Source organism: Nothobranchius furzeri, chromosome 17 (genome assembly GCF_043380555.1).
Source record: "Nothobranchius furzeri strain GRZ-AD chromosome 17, NfurGRZ-RIMD1, whole genome shotgun sequence".
In the NCBI taxonomy this organism is placed as follows: domain Eukaryota; kingdom Metazoa; phylum Chordata; class Actinopteri; order Cyprinodontiformes; family Nothobranchiidae; genus Nothobranchius; species Nothobranchius furzeri.
This window is the reverse complement of record NC_091757.1, coordinates 41,274,134-41,290,947: the sequence shown is the minus strand read 5'-3', so window position 1 is coordinate 41,290,947 and position 16,814 is coordinate 41,274,134. Positions and strand designations below refer to the sequence as shown.

Genomic DNA, 16,814 nt, shown 5'->3' with positions numbered 1-16,814 from the left:
AAGGACTCGGAGGCCGCCAACAGGACGGCCGCCTCGGTGATGACGTCATGATCCCAGGCCCTATACAGGTCCTTCTCAAAAAATTTGCATATTGTGATAAAGTTCATTATTTTCTGTTATGTACTGATAAACATTAAACTTTCATATATATTAGATCCATTACACACAACTGAAGTAGTTCAAGCCTTTTATTGTTTCTAATATTGATGATTTTGGCATACAGCTCATGAAAACCCAAAATTCCCATCTCAAAAAATTTGCATATGTCATGAAAAGGTTCTCTAAATGAGCTATTAACCTAATCATCTGAATAAACTAATTAACTCTAAACACCTGCAAAAGCTTCCTGAGGCTTTTAAAAACTCTCAGCCTGGTTCATTACTCAAAACCGCAATCATGGGTGAGACTGCCGACCTGACTGCTGTCCAGAAGGCCATCATTGACACCCTCAAGCAAGAGGGTAAGTCACAGAAAAACATTTGTGAACGAATAGACTGTTCCCAGAGTGCTGTATCAAGGCACCTCAGTGGGAATTCTGTGGGAAGGAAAAAGTGTGGCAGAAAACGTTGCACAAAGAGAAGAGGTGACCGTACCCTGAGGAGGATTGTGGAGGAGGACTGATTCCAGACCTTGGGGGTCCTGCGGAAGCAGTGGACTGAGTCTGGAGTCGAAACATCCAGAGCCACCGTGTACAGGCGTGTGCAGGGAATGGGCTACAGGTGCCTCATTCCCCAGGTCAAGCCACTTTTCAACCAGAAACAGCGGCAGAAGCACCTGACCTGGAATACAGAGAAGCAGCACTGGACTGTTGCTCAGTGGTCCAAAGTACTTTTTTCGGATGAAAGCAAATTTTGCATGTCATTCGGAAATCAAGGTGCCAGAGTCTGGAGGAAGACTGGGCAGAGGGAAATGCCAAAATGCCTGAAGTCCAGTGTCAAGTACCCACAGTCAGTGATGGTCTGGGGTGCCATGTCGGCTGCTGGTGTTGGTCCACTGTGTTTTATCAAGATCAGGGTCAATGCAGCTAGCTATCAGGAGATTTTGGAGCACTTTCATCTGCTGAAAAGCTTTATGGAGATGAAGATTTCATTTTTCAGCACAACCTGGCACCTGCTCACAGTGCCAAAACCACTGGTAAATGGTTTACTGACCATGGTATTACTGTGCTCAATTGGCCTGCCAACTCTCCTGACCTGAACCCCATAGAGAATCTGTGGGATATTGTGAAGAGAAAGTTGAGAGAGAGAAGACCCGACACTCTGGATGAGCTTAAGGCCACTATCGAAGCATCCCGGGCGCCCATAACACCTCAGCTGTGCCACAGGCTGATTGCCTCCATGCCACGCCGCATTGAAGCAGGCATTTCTGCAAAAGGATTCCCGACCAAGTATTGAGTGCATAACTGAACATAATTATTTGAAGGTTGACTTTTTTTGTATTAAAAACACTTTTCTTTTATTGGTCGGATGAAATATGCTAATTTTTTTAGATAGGAATTTTGGGTTTTAATGAGCTGTATGCCAAAATCATCAATATTAGAAACAATAAAAGGCTTGAACTACTTCAGCTGTGTGTAATGAATCTAATCTATATGAAAGTCTAATGTTTATCAGTACATTACAGACAATAATGAACTTTATCACAATATGCTAATTTTTTGAGAAGGACCTGTAATTGGGTTGTTTGCAGCGGAAATTACCAATCTGTTGTGACCTTCATTTGGATTACTTCTACCATAATAATGTGTAGCATGAACTGCTTTAATATTTCTTAAAACTTAATTGTTTAAAGATGGCAGAAATCAATGTTGGTCTTTTCTCTACTCATTCTGAGTCAGAGTGAATCTCCGTGACTCCAACATGAGATTGTTCATTTTAAAGAAACACAACTTTACGTTACTTCAGAAAACTGTTATCCTAGATGTGCATTATGTTCACAATAGGAATTCTCCCTGGCAAAACTTTGCACATAATAATTCCAAACCGTTGGAATGTTTATTAAAAAAACATACATTTTACAAGTTCTACAAGTGACAAAAATATACTATTAGTTTAATAAATAAAAAAAACAACTGCAGTGGTGTCTGCATATCATCAACATAAGTGAACCTATTTTTCGCATTAGTGTAATTGTGATTGTTCACAACGCTTTTATTGTTTTGAAGTAATTTCATGGTTTGGGTTTGAAACTATATTTATGGTCTAAAGCGTGTGGAGGCATTTAGTGATGTGGAAACAGGGTAAAAGGATTTAAGGTTGAGAAACCGACACTTTACAGTAGTAATGTTGTCATGCTGGATAAACATGCTGTGACGTGTTGCTATAAAACTAATACTGACACATTAAATAAACCGTGAGTGTCCAGTTTCTACTAGCATGTTAAAGCATAGCATGATGTGCATCACTTATCATTTAGATGTTAAATAAATTAGTTTATAATTTTATATAAGTAAAAGCAGTCAAAAACACAAATCCTCTAAATTATGCAAATTGATAAATAACCTGGATTAAACACAAAGTATTTCAGTGATGGACTTCCTGTTTTTGTGATGATACAAAAGAAAAAGACTAATCTAGCAGATTCTAGTTTTACAGAAATCATGCTAATGACCGCTCTCCTCAAATTTCAGTGGCAATAACATCATCGTAAGTTTGTAACCCCGAGGCGTATCTGACGTTCAGCTCGGTTCGGCTCTCCAGCTCGGCCGTCAGCTCCTTCAGGATCCTCTCCAGGTCTCGGTTTTTCTTGTGCATCTGCAGGTAATTGATCTGGAGCTGCTTCTGGTATTTGATCACCCTGTCTTTCTCCTTGTTCCACGTCTGCCTCTCCTGCTCAAAGCTGCTGGCCAGCCTCTCCTGAGCATCCTGCTCCTCTTTCAGCTGCTGCTTCACTCTTTCCACTTCTCTTTGGAGCGATTCATTGGAGATGTGTTTTTTGTTGTCCACCCCTTGATCAGAGCAGTCTGAGGTTTGCATTGGTCTTTGCTCCACTTGAGTTAGTTCCAATCCTTGCTGCAGCCTCTGCTCTTTGGCTTGTTTCATTCCCTGAATGTCTTTCTCCAGCTCGCTCACTTTCTCTCTCAGAAAATCAGCCTCATTTTTCTTGCGTTGGAGTTCATTTTGACACACCTGCAAAAGAGGGAAAGCATTCAGACACAAATGACGTGTTTTATTGTGAAGGATCAAATTCATCTGTCATAACTTCAAAAACTGAAAACACCAAACACGAGTTAGTGCAATAAAAATTCAGTGTAATGTGAGAATACTTTGTGGATATTCAAATTAGATCAAAACAGACTCACCTCCACCTCTACGGTGCAGAACTGTACTTTGTCCTCGTAGTCTTTGTTCTGCTGCTGGAGCACGGCCACCTTTGTTGTGTTCTCCTTCAGGGACGCTCTGAGACTGACGATCTCGTTGAGCTTGTGGCCGACGTCTGCTTGACACTCCCTCAGCTGCTGCTTCAGTAATGAGATTTCTCCTGTCTTCTGACACACCTGCATTTAAACACAGATAATTACCATTTTTTCTGTCATGTGTAATCTGTAAGGGAATTAAAAACTCATGAAGCATCATTTGGCCTAAAACTGTCATCTCATTAGATTCCTAGAATATTGTTTATTGCCAGGCTGACATTATTTCAATGTGGGGATTATCTGAGTTCTTCATAATGATGCTATCTGGGAAATCTTTGCTATTTATTAAATTGGTTGTGCTCATTATAACATTATTGTTGAGCTAAAATGCCCATAATGGACATATAAAGCCAGCCAACGTGGGATTAAGGAGAGACAAGGATGTGTTTATTCATATTGTGAAAAGCTTTTGTGCTTTTTGAAGAACAACAAGAAAACGCTGCATGTAAGAGCACAAAGCCAAAGTTTACCTGTGAAAAGAAAGATTATTAGTTAAAAAAAAGTTGATACGTTATTTGTTTTTTCAAACTGAAAAAGTTTGGTGGGTAACTGAGTTACTGGTTTAGAATCAGAACAACAAAGTACTTTTATACGTAAGATGCGTAGTTTGAAATGTATATTTTAGTTTTAATTACTTTCTGTTCATTTGACTTGATTTAGGGATTATAAACACTTGGTTAAACGAAAGAAAACATTCTAAACGTGAAATATTTTCTGATGTATTGTAACGTGATGAAGGAGCTATTCCACCGAAGGTTATTTACCCTCTCTCCTCAGGAAGAACTAATCTGCATGAGACTGCCTCAGGGTCATGCATTTGCTTCTAAAACTGTTTCCTTTCCAGCTCAAGAGAAGAAAGAAGACGAACTTTCTTTTTAATAAATCAAAGAACTCTATTTTAATAATGCTAATCAAAGTGTTAGTCCATTAATAAAATGTGAAATCTGTAAAATGACAATGTTTATGATCAGTGGTATTTTAATATTAATAAGTAATATGACTTCAATTTAGCTGCACTAGACATCCGGATCCATGTAATGCTTAAAAGTCACATGACACATTTTATCTTTCTCATCCAATTGGAACCTTCCTTTCTGAAGCGTGGCATGATCTCTGTGGTGTTCATAAATCCGTCAAACTCTGATTCGACCGTAAATCAAAACATCCAGATTAATAAAACCAGTCCCCACGCCATCTTAAGCCAGTTCACCGCATTCTAAGAGAAGTATCAGACCGGCCACCCGGACTTCCTTTTTAAGCAAAGAACTGACAAGCTGGATAAAATCTGTTGCACTTTACCAGCCAAGCAACGGTTCCTTTCAGAATAAAAGCTGAACTCACTGACCCTCAGGCTCCATCTGACGCTGTCAACCAACTGTCGCTTTTTACCTGGAGACAATCCAAAGACTAGTCTGTCGTACTGCTAACGCTGTTTCATCGGCTCCGGTACCGAAAGGGGGTCAGAGGACCTGGCATTCTGGATCTGCACGGAGGTCTCATCCTAAGAGTATGTGTGGAGCGACAAAATGGCGTCTCATGTGTTTATGAACCAACGATCATAGCCTAGAGCAACACATCACTTCCCACTCAAGCCGGGCGTACACTGTGCGACTTTTTCACTTGCAGCGTTCAGCTTCAGCTCAAACTGTACGACTTCCTCGCAGAGCAGATCTCACGAGTCATGTGCTCACACTGTACGACCCAGTTCTCGCATGCGACCTGACTGCTCACACTGTACGTCTGGTAGCAACACGTCGGCCCTAAAAATGTGCTAAAAATAGCAGTTTTTACTCAACACGTCAGACTTTTTTGTCTTGCCTGTTGTCCTTCGGGAGTGCTGCAGGAGGACACACAGGGATTTATGGGGGTTGGATGAGGAAAACGAAATAAAGACAGTAAATCTGTGTTTTGTGATCAGTTTAATTTGACATGAACACGACAAACACGCTTTCTTGACAATCTTTGTGAGTAAAAAACGTGTAGAAACAAAAACGAACAGCGTGTGTTATTAGGGAAATAGCGAGCGACCGGCGTTGATGCAAGATTGCGCATGCGCTGTGAGCGGTTCTGATACTTTTGGGTCGCAGCTGCTCGCAGCGCCGCTTCAACAGTGCGATACCCTCACGAGGGACGAGCAAAATATTAAACACACCAGAAGTCCCTGCGACCTCACGACTGCTGATCGGTAGCTGGTCACGGGGTGTTAATCGCCTCTCGTAACCCCCTGTACACTACACGACCGCTCGGCGCAAAACTCGCCCCGATGTCGTGGCTTCTCGCACGACTGGAAAATCGGCTCAAAAAAGTGAAAAAAGTCGCACAGTGTACGCCCGGCTTCAGACTTGCTTCTCCGGATACGAGAGTTCTGATGACAACATCACTCACACTTACACCATCCATCTCACGTCTCATTCACATCAAGATCATTCATCACCCAGAGTTTAGAGTTTAGAGTTAGTCTTGTTTAAAATAGTTTAGAAATAAATCTTCTTAAACTTTTTAAAGGTGACTTTCTCTTCTTTTGTCTCTCAGTTAATACAAAGTGGTTACATAATCCCTGCAATAAAAAGTTCCAATCTTCTGGTTAAAATTACTCAAAGATCCATAAGATTGATTTCATATTTCCTACGGAATCTCACATTTTATGGTTCATTAAATAGATGTAAATTAAATCATTACAGTATTTAGGAGCTATATTTAACACAAATCACTTTTTTTAATGTTAAAACATGTGCAGGTTGTCAGTAAAGATATCACTTTTCTCTGTCAGCATAAAAACGTTGTACTTTGTAATGAATAAATTAAAATAGATGAATAATAGTTAAAAAATCTGTTTATTAACATTGTTCTATGTTGGACCACATTCAGGGCAGTACAACAAGAATGTGAGTCAATTTTATGCGTTTTCGTGTTAATTATTTTTTCTGATAAAAGCAGTAGCTCAGCTGGTAGAGCGAGCTGTCCGGTAATTGGAAGGTTGTAGGTTAAATCCCGACTCCGACCAGAGAACGCTGCTGTTGTCTCCTTGGGCAAAAAGCTTAACCTAGCTTGCCTGCTGGTGGTGTTCGGAGGGACTGGTGGTGCCAGTGCTTGGCAATCTCACCTCCGTCAGTGCACCACAGGGCAGCTGTGGCTACATAGCTCATCATCACCAGCTTATGAATAGGATATTTTTTACTTATTATTTTATTAAAATACATATATTTCTCTAGAATTGTGAAGTATGCCATGATGATTACTCATAGAAAGTGTTTTAATGTGAACATTTCACTGGGTCTGGTTTATATTTGTATTTAGGTCACTCAGACGCAGTTACATCCCAAAAATGTTCTAATAATTATTTTAAATGACAGCTTAGATTGGAAGAGAGGTCACATAAAAGTGTGTTAAAAAGCTTTTCATTTGTAATTAAATTAACAACTGAGCTTTATTGGTGTAACTGGAATCTACAAGGGCATTACGTAGGCAACAATTTCATACATCAAAGGCAAATATAAAATTGTGCTCAGTGCTGATTTGTGCATGAGGAAATATTGCAGGCATTTTGCCATATTCATGTAAAACTGCCCCATGTGCAAATCCAGTTGGACTAATTTACATGGAATTAATTAGTGTGATGGGTGAGGATGCTGGGATTAACAACATGAATACAAACACTTAGTTTAGTGTAAAAACAGGTTTCAGCTCATCACACACGTGACCCACCTCCCACTGCGTCTCCTCCAGCGTTGGCACCAGCTGTGTGCTCTCTTTCTCACAAGACCTCAGTCTGAACTCAGCTAGGTCCTTCTCCCGAGTCAGCTTGGCAACATCTTGTTGAAGCTTCTCTTTCTTCGCCTGCACACATTTTTAATCCCCACATACATTTTTTAAATGCGTGGAATAATTTGTTGTTTTTCAGGTTAAACTGTCTGATGGGATGGCTGCTGTATGGCTGAGGGTGACTTAAAGGTGTGGAACACTTGTTTAATCAATACATTTGCAGTTGTCTCTGGCAGGAATGAATGCCTTGTAAATTGTACTCTAGGGGTAAAAAAAAAACACCAGTGCACCATTTCCAGGAACTAGAAGTGAGCCACATCACAGCTGAGCTTCAGGATGTGGGATTTTATTTCCTGATATTTGGACATCTCACCTCAGACTGGATAACATCAATGCGACTCTAACACTGACTTGCAACGTTGACGTTGTGTCTCCACAAATGTCACAAGCCTGGAGGAGCTTCTGCTGTGTGAAGTAGTTGCTAATGCCGTTGGTTAGCATCTACAAGCCAAGACATTCTCGGCTGTTTCCTGCTGTTATCACCCTTCCCCGTCGTGAGTCCATGAATGTTAAGTGGCAGTGTGACCAACAATTATTATCAGAAATAAAAAAAAATGTTTTTTCAGTGTTCTACGCCTTTAAAAATGTAGATTCAGTTGAGATCTGACCTGAAGCTGGCTGACTTGCTGCTGTAGAGCCTGATGAGTTTTTGAAGCCACTTGAGACACCCGTTGCAGCTTTGTGGAGCATTGCACCTTCAGGCCCTCCATCTCCTCTGAGCAGTACCGTTGTCTCTCCTCAAACACCTGGTAGGTGTCTGCTTCCTTCTCCTCTAAATTCACCTGATGAAGAGTTCATTTGTCAGATAAATATGACCAAAATGCCGGTCTGCTGTTGATTTAAAGTTGTGTACCTGCAGCTCCTGCAGCTCAGTTTCTCTCTCCAACAGCCTCTGTTCTAGATGCTCAATCAGTGACTCGTTTGTTGTGATGGGGGACCGAATCCCACCCATAGTCTCAGACAGAGTTCTCGGCTCATCTGCAGGGAGTGGGGAGCCAGCGTCCTCATTAGTCTCAGATGCCAACACGCTGCTATTTAAACAAGCCCCATAACTGTAGTCAAGGCTGGCGTTGTTTCCGTTGACCCATGGAGGAAAATTGGGTTGTTTCCCTCTGTTGAGGCTGTTAGCGAGCACCGAGCTGCCATCACTCTGAGCGACAGCGCCTGCAGAAGCTCTCAGACTGCCACTGGTGCTGTGGGTTGGCAGGCTAGACATGGAATTACGTCCAGAGTCAGAGAGAGTCCCTAAAAGACAGATTTCATCATTTTCATTTTTACAATTTAGTTAGAATTATACATTTTCGAGGTTTTAGCATACTGACAGAAACCCAAGGTGTCTTGCTTGTGTCCAATGTTTGGACTTCTTGCTTTCCTCAGAGGACAGAGGATGTGATCCAGGCTGTTTTGGCCAATCTCAGTGGACGAAGGCCTCGAGGGATTCACAGACTTGAAGGCAGTGGAACGGACCAGCGACTTCTCAGCAGATGCCTAGAAGAATAAAATGACACTCAGTCACGGGGCGCTCGTCTCTGTGTACGTTTTTATTTTCTGTGGCTTCTCCAGGCTGACAGCACAGTCGCAAGGATGTGGAAAAGTTAAGACGAAGGTATTTTCTAAAGCCCAGAATAAGAAGCAACCCAAAAAGGCAGCTCATACTGAACATAGAATATTTATTGCAACATGCCGGAAGTTAGTTTAGATAAAAGGATGTGTTTTATTTTCTGTACTTTTGTCACTTCACGTTAGAGATGGAATCACTGGAGCGCGCAGTCCTGCTTCACTACGAGATGGCACCATTAAAAGCCTCACAGCCAAAACGGCAAGTAAAATTCACTAGACTGTCATAAAGAAGGACAAAGCTCACTGCTAAGACAAACTTATACTCCACAGGCCCATCTGTGCTGTTCAGGACTGTCACCAGCAACACCATACCTTCCGTTCTTTCTGTACACCTCTTTTCATCCTCTGCAGCCCACATTTCCCCTCCATGTGCTGTCTGAGAGAAGATGAATAGCTCCTCTCTCTGATATTAATAATATGAGCTATTGCAGAAGTGTAAGAGGAAAAGCTTGTGAGCTCAGCATTCCTTCAAACTGACTTCATGGCCGGGATGCCATTTACTTGTTTTTTTTTTCTCCTTTCAATCTGTCAAACACTCCGTGGCCCTCGATCTCTCTCTCAATGCTATCTCCCTTTATCTGTTCTGTCCCTCCTCAGAGGAATAAAGACTTATTGAGGGAGATGCTATTGCTTATGTTTTCTTGGAGAGAAATTACCTCGCCAAGAAGATCACGGCATTGCAAGGTCATTAATCTGACGGGTGGGGTGGTGGTGGGGGAATTAAAAAGCTATGAAATCTTAAGACGGTCTGTGAGAAATGGCTGCTACTTATTAAATTATAGAGCCTGCTGTTTATTTTTTATTCTTCACATCGGTTCTAAGTCAGTTGTGAGGATTTCAAAGAAGCATCATTTTGAAAACTCAATCAGATGATCTATATCACTTTTATGCCAACATGCTAAATAGGCTAACCGCAGCTGTTTTGCTGGGGAAGGACAGCATTTGCATCCTCAAAGCTCACTAACTTTATTTCCGCAACACTGCTGCTTTTTGCTGGCTGGTGTCAAAGTTATAAATCCCGGTAAAGCAGCGTTTGCCAGCACAGACTTGGCAACCCTGTGTGACTCAAATATGATTGGCTCTGGGATCAGAAACTATGGAGGCAGGACAGATGATAAACAATCACTATATTCCTCTTTGGCCTTTTTAAAATAAGAAAATCTTACGACTCTCGAGCTGACAGAGAAATACATCTTTTTCAATTTAACCTTTCCAACATGCTTGAGACATTAGACTGCTTTGTGATTATTTTCCATTGTAAAACTCTTACTTATTCTACTTAACCTTAGGTTTTTGGTATTGAACATTAAAATCAAGTAAGTGGGAAGCTCACCCTTTCTGTCATTTTTCCAGGCATTAGCAGCAGTTTTGGTTGTTGACGTACTTCTGATTTGGCATCTCTGCTCACAGCTTCCTCCAGCGACTTTTCTCTGCGGTACCCTGATCTTGGTTTGTTACTCACCTTATGTGAAACAAACACATTTGACCATGAAAAGGTGCAAAACTGAAAACACGCAGAAAGTCCTGTCAAAATGTGTGATTTTTACCTTGATATAAAAGAAATCCTCACTCCTCCCTGACCTTGAGTGGGAGAGGCCTTTAGAGTGATGGGTGGATGATGAGGAACCCTGAGTGAAGCCACACTTTAGTAACCCGTCCAGACTGCAGCCTCCACTCTTTCTGTGGTTGCTTGTCCCCTCCTTTAACCTGTACTCAGACGCTTTGCAGTGTTTGCTGTTGAGGCTGTTTCCGTTAACGAGGCTGCTGACGCTGCCCATGATCCTGCAAGGGCAGAGCGGGGGCTGACGTCCAAAGAGTCAAGTTATGAAGAAGAGACAGGAGAACCCGACTCATGACCCAAGAATTTCTTATTCAGTGGCTTCATCTGTGGAACAAGACAAATATACATCGATCATTTTTTAAAAGCATCAGATCTGTCAGTGTGTGTGGATGAAGTGTGCACATTCTTTCCAGTTGTTTAGTGTTTCATCCAGACTGAAGCAGGTGTGCTCACATTTGCAAAACAGACATGCAAAATGAAAACAGTCAATTTTGGCTCTTTTCCTGCCTTTGTGCATCTAAATTTATAGTCCTGCTGCTGGATTTGACAAATAACCTTTTGGATGGCTTTCCTCCAAACAAACTGGCTGCTAAGCTACTTAATGTCCACTCAACATTTGGCTGGTGCAGCTTTCCTGAATAATTCCTGACAATTATTTTCTATTTTGGCATTTGAACGTAGCACATCAGAACTATAGAGTTATTGAGTTTTATACAAAGATCGTCCGCAGTCATTACTGAGCTTCAAAAATGTATTTGTAACTGTTGTGGGAATAATTCTATAACAGTTTCAGTCTAAGTCACACCCAATTACATCTAATCAAAAGAACTTTAAGAGCACAATAGGACCAAACAACATCACTGACTTATTGGGTTTTAGTGAGGAGGGGTTTTCATAGACCGTTCAGCTCGTTAAGCAGCAATAGATAGCTACAGTTTGTAAGATTGACCCTCCCATATTCCAGTTACAATTGCAGAAGCTCCTCGAATAAGAAGTGATACATCTTCAAGAAACCAAAGAAGTCCAACTGCCTTAATTTGAACCCTTCGAATTAGCATAATTAATGGTTTCAGCAATTCCTGCAAGTAGTTCAAGTCCTGAAACAGCAAAGCAGAGCAAGACCATCACACTACCACCACCATGTTGGGCAGCAGTAGTGTGGGAGGTAAAGCAGATTGTCCAGTTATCAGAAAGTTGTAGGTTTGATCCTGGCTCCTGCCAGAGAATGCTGCTTTTGTGTTCTTGGGCAAGACACTTAACCCAGCTTGCCTGCTGGTGGTGGTTGGAGGGACTGGTGGCACCCGTGTTCATGAGTCTCGCCTCTGTTAGTGCACCCCAGGGCAGCTGTGGCTTCACTGCAGCTCATCATCACCAGCTAAGGATGGGCAATATGACCTAAAATTAATATTACGATATATTGAGGATTTCAACTTGATAACGATAAATGCACAATAACTACAGGTATGAGCGGAAACAAACGTTGTCCACTAGATGGGGCTGTCACATGTATTATGTTGAGTCACATTTTTACCTGACTCAAGGTGGTACAGCCTCTTAAAGGGACATGAACATTGCCAACCTACACACATCTTTTCATTTGTTATCAAATTTATTGAAATGGGAAAAAAATTATCTCGATAAGAGTCACAAATTTCGATAACGATAAATTTTCGATTTATTGCCCAGCCCTATCACCAGCGTATGAATATGTGTGAATGGGTGAATGACTGATTGTGTTGTGAAATGCCTTGGGGGTGGGGGAGGGGGGTTGTACAACCCTATGTAAATACAGGTCATTTACCATCTTGGTGGTATTTTTGGTATGGTGGTGTTTTCCTGGACTGTAGTATTGAAACAATGTAGCAGGACACATACCTGCTAAAAATATCAGATTTTTTCTTCTAAGTCCAAAGATGGGTAACACTTCACAACAAAGGCCCCTTTATTAACATTACTTAGTGCACTATTAAGCATTAATACATTAATAAATAAAGTATTGACAACCATATTGTGTACTGCATTACTAAGCAGACACCCCCTCTGGCCCTTTGTTCTAACCTTAAGGATGCTTAATAGATAAAAATATTGGGAATGTTAATAAAGTGATACTTTTGTTTATTGATGCTTAATAATGCATTAAGTAATGTTAATGAAAGGGACCTTATTGTAAAGTGTTACCCAAATATGTAATTGTCCTGGGTTTTTTGGTTGTTGAATTTTTTTAGAACAAGGCATGGTGTGTCGCTTTTTGAGATTGTTGAGCCTATTTCAAGTTGCTGGACAGACGCTATTGCAGTGATTTCTTAATTCTACATATCTGAATGAAGCAGGTAAAACCATATTCAACTTTACACATTCTGTGATGAATTTGTCATTTTAAAAGGAGGCATTAACTTTTATCATAGGGACTTTGTATAACTTAGGGGACAAAAATCAAGAACAGATTAAAAAAATACTTTTGTAAATACACCGAACCTTAATAATTCATGATGTTACTCTCCTGGTTATTGCTGTCATTTGTATTTATTCATTGTGGTACTATCATCATGGTGCCACGCCGTCCCCACCTCTTTTGAAAGGCGACCAGAACCCAGATGCTGTCATCGTGATCTCTAACCCACAGGGGAAAAGTCAGCTCAGTGGTGAATTTTTATGCCGTGTCCATTCTTCCTGAATCACCTGGTCCTCAGCCTTTAAGCATTTCATAATGGCTTCAACAACAAAGCATGAAACTCATTAGTTTACACCAGATTTGAGTTAGGGTTAGAGCTCTGATTGTCCTGCTCATGTGTGTGGTTGACAAAAATAAAGGAATCACTGAATGAAGGAGGAAGCTCAAGATCGAGGGTGTCTCACTTTGTTCATCCAAAAACAAGACAGGAGAGATAGAGACAACAGTGAAATAGTTATGTTGAGAAGTAAAGCCATGAGGTGGAGTGGAGGAATAAAAGTTTGAGTGGTGAAAAACTTTTCAGTCTTCTGTAGGAAAAGGAAAGTTGACTTTGTAACTGCTTCCGTTTGGATTCTTTTCATTTTTTGTTCCAGATGAAAACCAAAATGAATCACACAAACAGTCTCTGCAGAAGCTGGCTGATGAAATGAGAAGTTAAATTTGTGCCTGCACAAACATAAAGCCAAGCAGTCCCCTGTTTCATTGTGTTAAATAGTCTCTGACACGTCTGTCTGTCTCTTGTTGTGCCTGTAAGTACGCCACTAAATACAAACTAGAGACGATCACTCTCAGGCATCAACATCCTCCTCTGACAAGGCACCAGTGGAATGAAACAATAGATTTTACTTACTGCCAGGCCAAGCTACGCACCCATCTTTTGAAAAGCCCCCGCGGAATCATCTATCCAGTCCTAGAGGAAGCAAACAAGCAGACGTGTGCGTGAGTGTGAGTGTGAGTGTGTCTGTGTCTGTGTGTGCACTGAACAAACGGGCAAGTGCAAAAACACTATCAGCACATCCAGGAGGGGTCTGCTAACCGTTCTGTACAGGGGGCGGGTCTTCCTGTTTGTCTAGTGAGCTTGTGCTAAGTTTTGCATCGTAACTGATATGTAAATGCTATTGTGTGTGTGTGTATGTGTGTGTGTGTGTGCACACAAAGTGTGTAAGTGTGACCTCCTACTCCTCTTGGGGGGGGGGGGGGGGGGATAGCATGTGCTACCATAGAACTGGCGTGTGCCGCTCAAGTGATTAACTCTCGGCTTTCACAAAAGATCTTTTACACCCTCTGTGCAACCCCCTCCCCCCTCCTCCCCCCCTGCACACTAATTCACAGACGTGCACCGTTTGTGCATCGCCTAACTGTGTAATAACCATTCATCCTCCCCTTTCTCCCTTATCCTTCAGTCCCTCCCTCCCTCCACCCACCCCACGCGGTGCCCTGCACCCACCCTGAACAAACAGTTCATCTGAAGGAGGATAAAAAAAAGGTGCTTGCCCTCCATCTTTTTCCTCTTTGTCTATTGAAGTGTGCCCTCTTTGTGTGGACTCTTGTGTGCCGGTTGATGTACCCCCCCCCCCAACAGCCCTGGACCATATTTTACTGTTAAATAAATGACTAGTCCTAACAATAAGAGAGCTGGAGAGCATTTAGTTTTACAGCCTTTCAACGCGGCCCTGCCTCTGTGCCGTTACTTCAGACACACACCAATGTAAACCCTTGTTTTTAAAACACTTTTTTGTGACCATACAAATTTGACAGTTTTACGGCTGCAATAAAATGCTCAGCATCCCACTGAGTGTGTTGGCAAAACACCTTGTGGGTCACAAACACAACTAAATCTGTTTTTATGCAACACACGGCGCTCTTTGTGAATAAACAGCAACAGAAATATTGCTCCCCAGATGACCGTGTGTGACAAAACATGCTCCTGTTTTACATGTTGAATTAACTCAGCTAAAGGATGTCATTGTGGCCTCATAATTAATCATTATGTCTCAGACATTTTATAATAGTGTTTCTGTATCTATTTGACCCACTTATAGAATCCAACATCTCTGCAGATCTGCAGAGTCGTTGTCAGCAACGTTGTTCACTCCTTTCAGCTGACTGCTCCTGCATCTCCATGAGTCCTCTTCCAAAGCCTGAAGCCCGTTTGAACAATAATCCTGACATTTCAATTTTCTAATATCACTCACTCGCTACTCACAACTGTCCTGTTTCTATTAGATGCAAGTGTTCACGAGGTGTTTAGGTTAATTTATCGCTCTGGATTTTTAAAATTTGAATGAATTGACCTCCCAGACTTTAGAAGGACTGTTTGATTTAGGACCTCTGGTGAAATGTAACAGGGATGTGTATGTGTGTGTGTGTGTGTGTGTGTGTGTGTGTGTGTGTGTGTGTGTGTGTGAAAGCATAAATCTGATCTCTTATCTGACTGGCTCCATGTTTGTCAGCGTCCTGAACAATAGTGTTGTGCCCTCACTTAGCATGTGTGTGTGTGTGTGTGTGTGTGTGTGTGTGTGTGTGTGTGTGTGTGTGTGTGTGTGTGTCGAGGTAGGGGGTAGTGCAAGTGTATGTGTATAAGGAGTTAGGGAGGGATGGGGGGCAAGGGGGTTGACCCCGCTTTTGGGCCCCAGTTGATCTGCCTGACACAAAATCCTGTCGTCCCCCCCCCCCCCCCCCCCCCCCCAAGACAAGCACACAATAACACAAACGCGCGCGCACACACACACACACACACACACACACACACACACACACACACACGCGCACACACACACACACACACACACACACACACACACACACACACACACACACACACACACACACACACACACACACACACACACACACACACACACACACACACACAGATCTACAAAGCATTGCCAATCCATTAGCTGAGGTAGGTAACAGTGTGTTTTGTAGGTCCAGTATTTATGCCTTTCCAACAGCGACCAAGAAAGTCTCCTCTGTTCTCACTGTATCTACGCACACACACACACACACACACACACACCCACACACACACTATGCCAGATGGCATCGTGTTAATTCACACTGTCTATATGGTAATTTCTAACAGATGCATGTGTAATGTATCTAGTTTAATGTCTGTTTATTTAGGTCAACTACAGTCTATTGTTCTGCTCTCTTGTGAGCAGTCTTAACTGATTTTTAACACTTCTGCAGTTTCTCTTTAATTATGGTCGGGCTAAAATACTTTGAGACTCTTTAATATAACACTTATATACAAACTTTTATTTCAGGTTCAGCTTCAAACGAGCAAATCAACATTAGCCTGGGGAGCCAGAACACACACATGCAGGACTAAAACATTCTGCTTCTGCTACTGTCTGTCTAGATTTCTAGGCAACATAAACAATGCAATCTACTGAAAAATAATTACAAGCATTTTGTCACATTCCACTAATTGCATTGATGTTCTTGTTTTGTCATTTCTTACAAGTGATACACACATTCAACCTTCAGTTGGTTGAACTCAACTATTTTCTGGTTTTTCTACTTTTCTACAATCAAGATGGCAGAACACATTGCTTGCACATGACTCCATCATAAAAATGACCTCATATGAACATCTATAACACTCGATTTTCAACCATCAAATGTTCTGAAATAATAATGTTTTACATCCAGTGTCAACCTCCTGGTTAAGGTAGCAGTTCTTCTCTGCTTTTATTTCCATTTTTTTGAAGTTATGTCTGCCCATGTACTTTCATGAGACTGATCAGTTGAAGTTGAAGTGGTGATAAAAAAAACACGGATATACCAGTTTTGACCCTGTAGTATTATTAGGCTACTTAGCTAATCTACACACTTTACAGGAACATTGCCTGGTTAGATGACTTTGGCGTAAACACACATGGGTGAGGGGGCGGGTTAGGGTTAGCTCTACATCACATTCAACAGGCAGCGTGTCA

At 41.6% G+C, this 16,814-nt stretch overlaps 1 protein-coding gene across 2 annotated transcripts in view; it reads right to left on the bottom strand.

The window, feature by feature from the left end:
* Positions 1 to 1,961: 1,961 nt before the first annotated feature.
* lzts1 (leucine zipper, putative tumor suppressor 1) overlaps positions 1,962 to 16,814 on the bottom strand; it is a 19,753-nt gene continuing 4,900 nt past the window's right edge. The window contains exons 2-10 of one of the 2 annotated variants that reach the window (XM_015972395.3): positions 13,721 to 13,780; positions 10,405 to 10,742; positions 10,191 to 10,319; positions 8,560 to 8,725; positions 8,091 to 8,482; positions 7,846 to 8,019; positions 7,121 to 7,252; positions 3,302 to 3,496; positions 1,962 to 3,128 (exon numbers count right to left, since the gene is read on the bottom strand). In XM_015972395.3, coding sequence (XP_015827881.1) covers positions 2,619 to 3,128; positions 3,302 to 3,496; positions 7,121 to 7,252; positions 7,846 to 8,019; positions 8,091 to 8,482; positions 8,560 to 8,725; positions 10,191 to 10,319; positions 10,405 to 10,635 — 1,929 coding nt within the window. In that variant the 5' untranslated portion in view covers positions 10,636 to 10,742; positions 13,721 to 13,780 and the 3' untranslated portion in view covers positions 1,962 to 2,618. Of the gene's footprint in view, positions 3,129 to 3,301; positions 3,497 to 7,120; positions 7,253 to 7,845; positions 8,020 to 8,090; positions 8,483 to 8,559; positions 8,726 to 10,190; positions 10,320 to 10,404; positions 10,743 to 13,720; positions 13,883 to 16,814 lie in introns of those variants that run through there. The other variant, XM_054731433.2, reaches the window with a different exon arrangement.